Source organism: Xenopus laevis, chromosome 6S, assembly GCF_017654675.1.
Source record: "Xenopus laevis strain J_2021 chromosome 6S, Xenopus_laevis_v10.1, whole genome shotgun sequence".
Taxonomy (NCBI): Eukaryota; Metazoa; Chordata; class Amphibia; order Anura; family Pipidae; genus Xenopus; species Xenopus laevis.
This window is the reverse complement of record NC_054382.1, coordinates 63,995,739-64,005,063: the sequence shown is the minus strand read 5'-3', so window position 1 is coordinate 64,005,063 and position 9,325 is coordinate 63,995,739. Positions and strand designations below refer to the sequence as shown.

General features: G+C 39.1%; 1 protein-coding gene across 7 annotated transcripts in view; it reads right to left on the bottom strand.

Moving 5' to 3' along the window:
- Positions 1–4,771: 4,771 nt before the first annotated feature.
- Positions 4,772–9,325, bottom strand: part of otulin.S (OTU deubiquitinase with linear linkage specificity S homeolog) — a 46,801-nt gene continuing 42,247 nt past the window's right edge. For 6 of the 7 annotated variants that reach the window (XM_018269408.2, XM_018269407.2, XM_041567640.1 and 3 more), the window contains one exon: positions 4,772–6,962. In XM_018269408.2, coding sequence (XP_018124897.1) covers positions 6,771–6,962 — 192 coding nt within the window. In that variant the 3' untranslated portion in view covers positions 4,772–6,770. The remainder of the gene's footprint in view (positions 6,963–9,325) is intronic. The other variant, XR_001936306.2, reaches the window with a different exon arrangement.

Sequence of the window (9,325 nt, the reverse complement as noted above, 5' to 3'; positions counted from 1 at the left end):
TAGTGTAATTCTCTTGGGTAGACGCATGGAGGGAATGCCACCCCTTTAAAAAATATTTCACTTTCTATTCTCCCCCCTCATAACTCACACTCCTGAATAGATGCTTTTTTAATACACAAGTCTACAATCCCTTTTTTTTTTGTAACTTATGTTTTATTTGCAGTTTTTCAGTAAATAAAGCACTTAGTGATACATACAAACAGCAAAATAATGCAAATGTCACAGAGTAGTGCAAGACAACATATAAAAAAGAAAACAAAAATAAAAAGAGGGCTCCAATAGGAGCAAAAAAAAAAAAAAAAAAAAAAAACATTGTAGTACAACAGGCAATTGCAGCAATTGTGTGGAAGGCAGGCGTAATCTTGGGTTATGATAAGCTTCATATACATTGGGGAGCAAAAGGAGCAATGAGGAGGTGGGCTCAGGCGAGGAGATAGAGCCAAATATATGACCAAAGGGACATGGGCAGCACAGCGTACTATGGGAAGGACTACACAAGGGTCTCAAAGATTGCTAAGAGGCCAAACCCCTAAGTTCCCACAATGACCAGACCTTGAGGTAGTAATCCATCCTATTTTGCATATAGGCAATGTTTGACTCAAAAAGTCTGTTGCTGTTAACCCTCCGAATGATTTCAGGCATAGTAGGCGGTGTAGGATCCTTCCATCTGGAGGCAATTGCTAGGTGAGTAGCCGTTAAGATCTGGTTCACTAGAGCCTGACCACTTCTACGTAATTTGGGGATGGGTTTACCAAGCAAGAGAACAACCGGATCCAACGGGACAGGACGGGCCATAATCCGGCTAATGAGATCCGCCACCTCTTTCCAGAGCTGTTGTATGGAGGGACAGTCCCAAAAAATGTGGGGGAGGGTGATTTGGAAACAATTTGTGCAAGCGGTCCGGGGTGTAGTACCAGAATGTTAGAATTTTAAAGATGCTCTCCTTTTGACGGACACAGGAGACCATTCGCCTAGCATTATCCCAAATAAGGGACCATTCTGCAGCTGTCAATGGATGTGGTAACACCCTATCCCACTTGTCCATATATTTGTGTCTCAATTGTGTAGGACCTGAGGGAATGGCCAGCAACTGATAGATTCTGGTAATAAGGCCCTTCTGTGGTAAGCCGACCGTTGCAAGTAGCTCAAAAGCCGTGAGGCGGTGTGCTTTGGCATGCAGGATGTAGGGTCCCAAAAAATGTCAAATTTGGAAGTATTCGAAGAGTCTGATGGGTGTCTGCGGAAACATTTCCTGGATTGATTGGAGAGGCAGGATCTCATGCGTGAGGGGATTGAGCAAGTCCCGGATCATAAAAAAGCGAGAATTGGACCATTTTGTGTAAAAGGAGGATTCCATCCCTGGGGGAAATGCAGGATTTCATAAAAACGTGGTCAGGGTCGACTTGGAAGGGCTTAGATTGTGTTTGAGCCTAGTTTTACGCCATATTGAGCAGGTGAGTCGGGTAGCAGAAAGTGCAGAGGTGGGAATCTGAGCAACGTCTGAGTGGCCCCAAATACAAGCATTTAAATGGAAATCATTCATCAAGACATTTTCAATATGACCCCAACAGGTATGCGAAGACCAGCTAGACCAGGCCAGCAGCTGACGTAGGTGTGCAGCCACATAGTATTTTTGTAGGTCCGGGATGCCCAAACCTCCCTGCTGAGGTGGTGTCAGCAAGACAGATTTAGCAACCCTGTGGCCTCGGTGAGCCCAAATAAAGTTATGGAATTGAGACTGGATAGCCTTAAATGTAGCCGGGGAGATAGCCACTGGGAGAGTCTCAAATAAGTACAAATATTTAGGCAAAATAGACATCTTTAAAGCTGCTACTCTACCCAGCCAGGAAATGGTGTACTTGGACCAGGTGTCCAGCAAGCTCTTTGTGTGTTGTATAAGGGGTTTGAAATTCAAGTCATATGTCTGACTCAAGTCAGCTGGGATCTGGGTGCCCAAATAGGTGATAGAGCAATCTTTCCATTTACAATCCCTTTGATCCTAAACTCAGACATAAAATGAGGACCATTCTATAGTGACCTTGCGGCTATCCTGTATAGTCAATAAACCGACTGATTTTAAGTGGAGACTAGATGACTCTTTATTATCCCATCCCACCACCATGGACACACTTTCTAAAGAACTTGACAACTACTATAGCACAAATCTCACTCCAAGAATAAGTAATTCTACTTTGAGGGCAGCTCACAAGGCCTACATAAGAGGGATCCTCATACAGCTAAAATCTAAGTTAAAAAAGAAAGAGAATTGAAAATAAAACAACAAATGGAATTATTGCAACAACTAGAATCCCAAGATAAATCTACTCCCACCAACAACTCCCTTTGGAGGCAAATTGAGAATCTAAGAACAGAAATAAATCTGCAGCTGACAGAAAGAGAAATACAGAAATTACAATGAGATATTTTTGGAAATCTAATAAAGCATATACCATTCTAGCTAGACACCTAAACAATAAATATCTACAGCCGTCCTTCACTCAAATCAGAACTGCATCAGGTTCACTCACAGCAAACCCGACTAAAATAGTGCAAGAATTCGCCCAGTTCTATCAAATACCCAACTCTTAACAACCAGATCAACACTTAAATTGAATAAATCCTGAGGACCAAACTGTCTAACAAGCAAGTACTATAAATTACTAGCCCCCTATTTGATACCCCAACTCCACGCCATGTTTATCGATATCATGCAAGGAATCACTAAATGTGACCCAGAATCCCTTTTAGCACAAATCGCTGTTTTACCTAAATCAGGCTAAATTAACGATTGCAGAAATTTTCACCCAATCTCTACCTTAAACATAGATGTAAAACTGTTAGCGAAAATTTTGGCAAAACAAATTCCTTGAAACATTAATTCATAAGGATCAATCTGGGTTCATTCCAGGCAGACAGGTATCTGACAATATTTGCAGAGCACGCATCCTAATCAATATAGCAAAAACCCCAAATATTCCCTCCATGCTGTTGTCTATAGACCTAGAGAAAGCATTCAATACCATTTCCTGGGAATTCTTATTTGCGGTACTTAAAAAATATGGCTTTCCATCCCCATTTCTCAATGTTATAGCTGACCTGTATGACTCCCTGAAAGCATGGGTTAATCACACTGGCTTTACCTCAACAAGATTCCCAATAGTTTGGGGCACTCGTCAGGGGTGCCCCCTGTCCCCCATGCTGTTTGCCTTGGCTATAGAGCCACGAGCGATAGTCATAAGGAGTCATGGCAAAATTTCAGGCATTAAGATAGGGCAAACAGATCACCGCATGTGCTTCCCTTTCAGGTCTGAAAGTCAATCCTTCTAAAACTGAGGCTTTAAATTTAGCCAACAATATGGTAAAATTACTGGACATTAATTTCCAAATTAAGTGGCAACCGAACTGCATTAAGTACCTAGGTGTAAATATTTTCCCTGACTATAGGGCCCTTGCACTTGCCAATTATAAGCATACATCCCAAAGAAATTTAGGCATGATATCTTCCTGGTACAAATTACAACTGTCTTGGTTGGGTAGGGTAAATGCCCTCAAAATGACTGCTTTCCCTCCCTTAATCTCCCAGTCGCCCCGCCTGCAGGTATGCTTGAACACCTCCAAAAACCTTTTAATAAATTTGTGTGGGATAACAAGAAAGCCCATCTTAGCTTTTCCATAGCATCTAGGAATAGACAAAAAGGAGGCCTGGGCATACCTAACCTTCACTACTATTTCATAGCAGCTCAATTAAGCCAACTGACTGCATGGCATGGTGGGGACGAGGCCCCATTGTGGGCCTCTATAGAACAGGAGGTTATGAATACTAAACTTTTAAGGAATATACTATGGTCCAAATGCTTTACAAGAACAAAACCCAATTATAACCCACTCCCTCAAATTGTGGTGGAGATTTGGCCCTAAGCATAAGTGGATATCCCCATACTACCCAGCCTCAAGTTTGCTATCTAACCCAGACTTTGTCCCAGGACTTTACCATAGGAACTTCTCATGGTGCAAGAGCAGAATAACTTAACAAAAATGTATTCCCTCACAAAACAGACAACTCTGCTTTCAGAGCAATAACTCAAAGACCTTTACAACATGCATCCAAAGTAAACATTTGAATATTTACAAATACGACAGTACATAAAATCTCTGGAAGGAGAATGTTTTCCCTTGTCAAACTCCCTTTGAATTGATATATCTACGGATTCTCCCACAGAAATGTTCAATTTCAACCTTATATGACTATATGGTTCACCAAACACATATAAATAATCTACAACTTGTCCAACGTTGTCACAACTTGCGGGTCTGTTATGACAATCATACCTGGAGAGTTATTATCTATGCTTCAACCCACTGCTCCATTAACAACTCTATACAAGAAACCTCACAGAAAGTACTTGGTATTTGCTCCCAACTACCTTAGCACAATGGTACCCATTTACTTTATCCCTTTGCTTTAGGAACTTCCCCATAAGTTTCCTTCCCCCCTTCCCCCACTACTTCTACTTTGTTTTGGGTTATTTTTCCTTTTTTTTTATTCTTTCTATTGAACGAGGCAATTGCATCATACGCTACACAGGAGTAAGAGGTGAAATTTCATTTTATTATGCCCAAGTGGGCTGGGGATTGTCCACCGTTCCTGTGAAAGCAATGTTACCTTCTTTTCTCTTTTGAAAGTCAAATAAAATAAATTTAAAAAAAAACTGTAATCCCATAATTTGCAATCTGTAAGAATAGTTGTTTGGAGAAAACAAATGAACTGCAATAAAACACTCCAGGTCTTTATTTTCCAATTAGTACCATGCTAACAGGTAACAGACTATGCCATCATAAAACAGACTTATACAACTGTAAAACCTAAAGACCCAAACAGAGTAACTCTCCCATTTGTTTAGCAGTAGTCAAAATTATTTTGTCACTTTATATTAATAACATTACACATCCATCCTATACCTCTGGGCATTCAAAGGCAATGAAAAGAAGATTTCTTCTAGTAACAAAGCTCAAGCACTAGAGACCACAAATTGCCTTGCTGCACATATATATAGAAAAATAACAGCAGGAATTATTAAAGGCAGTGTTCCCTTTTGCTCAACATCAGTATTCATCATCCACAATTTTATTCATATATATTAAATATTGTTACCTGGTAAGGGGTTGGTGATTTCATGTTTTAAGCTAATCACAATGAGGGTTCATTTGTATGCAGGGTGTTTCTGTCCAATTTGCTGCCTGAGCTGACTAAGAAGCCCGTCCCACTGCTTACCCTTTTTTAAGCAGGAGCTAGTCTAAAGGGGGGGGGGGTCGTATCACTAGTGCAGAGAGAGCAATTGTGCTCTCTGCACTAGAAGAACTGAAATGTCCGGTTTAATAAGTGGAAACTTGACTCTTAAAGTTACTGCAGATGGGTGCTGCCTGAGGTGAATTTGTCAACTCACCTCATGGTAGTAGTACCTGTTTTGTATGCTTTCTCTGGTGAACTGTAAACAGCTGTCGGAAAAGCACTGATCAAACAGCTCCTTCTTCCAGAGTTAAGGCTAATGGCAGATAAAGGTTTTCAACCGCAGCAAAGAAACATGTAATGTATCATTTCTACCACACTTCACAGTGTATAATGGAAACCTCTTGAAACAGAAGTCACAGTTTTGGATGCTTCTCCACTGGCTGATAAAATGCCTTGTCTACCCGTGTACTACTCCCCCATGTGAAAAAAACTTGTATTACTTTTTATTGCTCACTTTGGAATTTTTGAACTGTAATGCGATTTCACAGAGGCAACAGAAATGCATTACTCTTAGACTCCATTGAACTTACCCAGACTAAAATCTTTTTATTATTATTATATGAATATGTAACAGTTGCTTTGTATCAGCAGGAGAAGCCAGTTTTGGGTCCCAATTCATAGGTTAAAAAGAACAGACCTAAGAGAAATTACAGCTACTAATGTATAAATTTGTAACAGATTTGATAGTCTGTGACCAGACTAACTTGAGCTTGCTACTAGAAAACAAGCCACAGCCAAAAGTAAACCTTAATTTTTACATTTTGCAGAAACGGTGAAAAAGAAAATGAACTAGATAAAGTTATTTATTCCACTGAACTATACAAGTTTTGTGGCAGGGAAGTACCCCTTAATGAAGTTATGTTCAAAACACAACTGGGTCACTAATTTACTAGTCAAGGATGTAAACCCCTCCATCCAAAAAAAATCCCTCATTTCTTGCTTTCCAGCAAACATTCTACATACACACAGCAGGCACACATCATATCTTCACTATAATTATGTTTTATCATGAAGGCATTACCCAATGTTCATTTTCACATTAGTCCTATAATAAGGCATTATTTCTTAATAAACTTCATTCTAAGCATTGCTCCACAAACAGTATCTAAGGTTATTTTTCAGCGAAATATCAGTCATTTATGTTAAAAAGCAGAACATACAGATGGAGCAAACTTTATTGGGAAATAGTGCACACAGTGCACATGGCACATTGATCTATTAAATAGGAAAAAAAAGAGTGTGGCTGTGTGTGCCAAATACTTCAATAAAACCTGCTTCATGTGTAGGCTAAAAAGAGTTTAGTCTCATGTACATGCTCCATGGATGTGAGGCACTTTCTAGAAAGACAGCAGGTTTCATAGTAAACAAAAACAATATTTGCTGTGACTGTCCAAAACAAAGCAAACCCCAGTTGCTTTGTAAGGTTGTATCCAGAGCAAGAAATATTTGCATTATAGAAAAAAACTCTACTTGTATTTATTTATACACTTGTTTCTTCACACACTCGGACAGGCACATTATAGTGTCGATCATCTTCAGTTATCAGAGTCACTATAGGCCAGTTTGTCTGGTCATTGGGATAGTATGTAATAAACTCATCTGTTCCACATTTGTACAGCCGGTACACCTTGATAGTGTGCTGCAGAGCATATCCAAGAAGAAACATTTCCACCTATAAGTGAGGAACGGAAAAAAAAAGACTTCATTAGGTTTATACACATTAGTATTTTTTTGTAACTCTTTATTTCGTGGATTTTGTCACAAATAATCATCACAGAAGGGAAAATGAAAAATAATAAATAAAAAAATAAAATTAAAACAAATATAGAGAAAGAAAAAATGTGGAACAGGTTATCCAAATGCAATAACATATTGCAGAGCTATATAGAGTGCATGGATACAACACTTTGCTTCATGGAATGGGAACACAAAGCGACGCCACCTTGTATGTTTTATCAGCTTAACTTAATAAGGGCTTGCGCATTTTGGGGTCTTAGCCATGTCATGTAATCTAGTGTTCCGCTTTCTATTCTCCCTCTCTGTAGAGCTACTTGTTAAGGATAAAGCTCCAGATCATGGATTCTTTATGTCACTCAGCCACTATGAGAATGTTAGGAAAGTGGTACACCCAGTTCGTCCATACTTTATTGTACATGGGCATTTTGTTGTCATGTATTGCTGACATATACTCCATTCTCCGCACCTCTTCCACTTTGTTTGAACTTTGTTCATCGTAGGTATCCCCCTCGGTTTCCATCTTGAGCATAAAAGTCTCTTTGCTGCAGTAAGTATATGGTTCATCAGTCTTTGTTCTGCTTTGGTGTTACTAATGTGTGGCTTGCCCAAAACAAATACCCCGGGGTCCGGCAGTATGTTGTGAAAGAGTACTTTACTCACTAATGCTGATATGTTCTCCCAATATGGGGTGATTTTTGGGCAATAACACATCACATGTGCCAGTGTGCCCCGTTGTCTACACCTTCTCCAACATCTGTCATGTTTGGGAATATTGTATGAAGTTGTATGATCCTTAGTTAATGAGGCAATGTTAGCATTTTGACTGAATATACCTTGTAACTTTTATTTAAAGGGGAAGTAAACCCACCCTGGCAAATTTTTGTATCAGTACACATCCCACTCCTCATCATGCACAGAACTACAGAGCTGTTCAGCAGGGCTGATGTGACAATATTTTTCAATAAATGAAGTGCACATGCAGAAAGGGGCCCTATATGTCTTATTAAAGGAACCGTAACACCAACAATTTAAAGTGTTTTAAAGGAATGACAGTTTAATGTACTGTTGCCCTGCATTGGTAAAACTGGTGTGTTTGCTTCAGAAACTTTAGTTTATATAAACAAGATGCTGTGTAGCTATGGGGGCAGTTCAAAGCCAAAAAAGGCACAGTATACACAGCAGTTAACAGCTCTGTAGTATACAAAGGGATTTTTCAGTACTTATCTGCTATCTACTGTGTATCTTGTACTTGAATGGCTGCCCCCATGGCTACACAACAGCTTGCTTATATAATTTATAGTTGTGTTTCTGAAGCAAACACACCAGTTTAACCAGTGCAGGAAACATTACATTATATGGTCATTCTCTGTCATTCTTTTAAAACACTAATTTTTTCATGTTCATGTTCCTTTAACATAAGTAGGAGCTGTATGATATCTAATCAGTGCCAGTTTTTGTCCATATCATCATCTATAATGTTTGAATGTGTGGCTTTTAAACCATAAATCTCTGATGTGGGAGAACTCAGGTTTATTTAACAATTAAACTGTTATCCAAAATGCTCAGGACCAAAGGTTTTCCGGAAAAGTGAACTTTCCGTTAATTAAAACCATTAGGATTTTTAAAAAAAAATTAATTGTATATTAGGCTTCTTGTAATTTGGAGCTTCGGGTTTCTGGACAACTGAGAACATAGCTGTATTGTATCCAAAACCAGTAACTAGGTTTATTTCTTGATTATTCCAACTTAAATTGCACAAAGTAAAATATTCTTCTCTATATCAATACAAATTTCAGATAAAAAAACCCCCAAATAACTAGTTAGTTTTATTGCATCTTTTACTTTATCAAAGGCTTGCATGTGGGGTTTTATGCACGAGTTATACCCGTGAAGAAAAATCACTCATAGACATAATCTACAAAATTCATGATCACATGCCTGATGAGACATGTCTGGTAAACACAGCACAAAATACCCATGACAAAAAAGATGTGATAAGACAAGTGTGTTTGTTTTTCTAATAGCAAAAGCTGGCCATAGCCGTAACAATTACCAACTTTCTTGGAAAAGATGTTTCAATACACACGTGTAGAGCTGAATCGTAAGATATACAGGTAGAAACAATAGAATTCTACCTGTATCTGACGATTCAGAACTAATAATGGGCGATGAGTGCCTTCAAAGGCACCCAAGCAAAATTTTCCGTAAACCCCATCGACAAGCCGACCGATTGGGTATCGGTCGGCTCGTCGATCGGGCTGGATGGTTGGCTCATTTCCCACCATATCGTACGAAAAT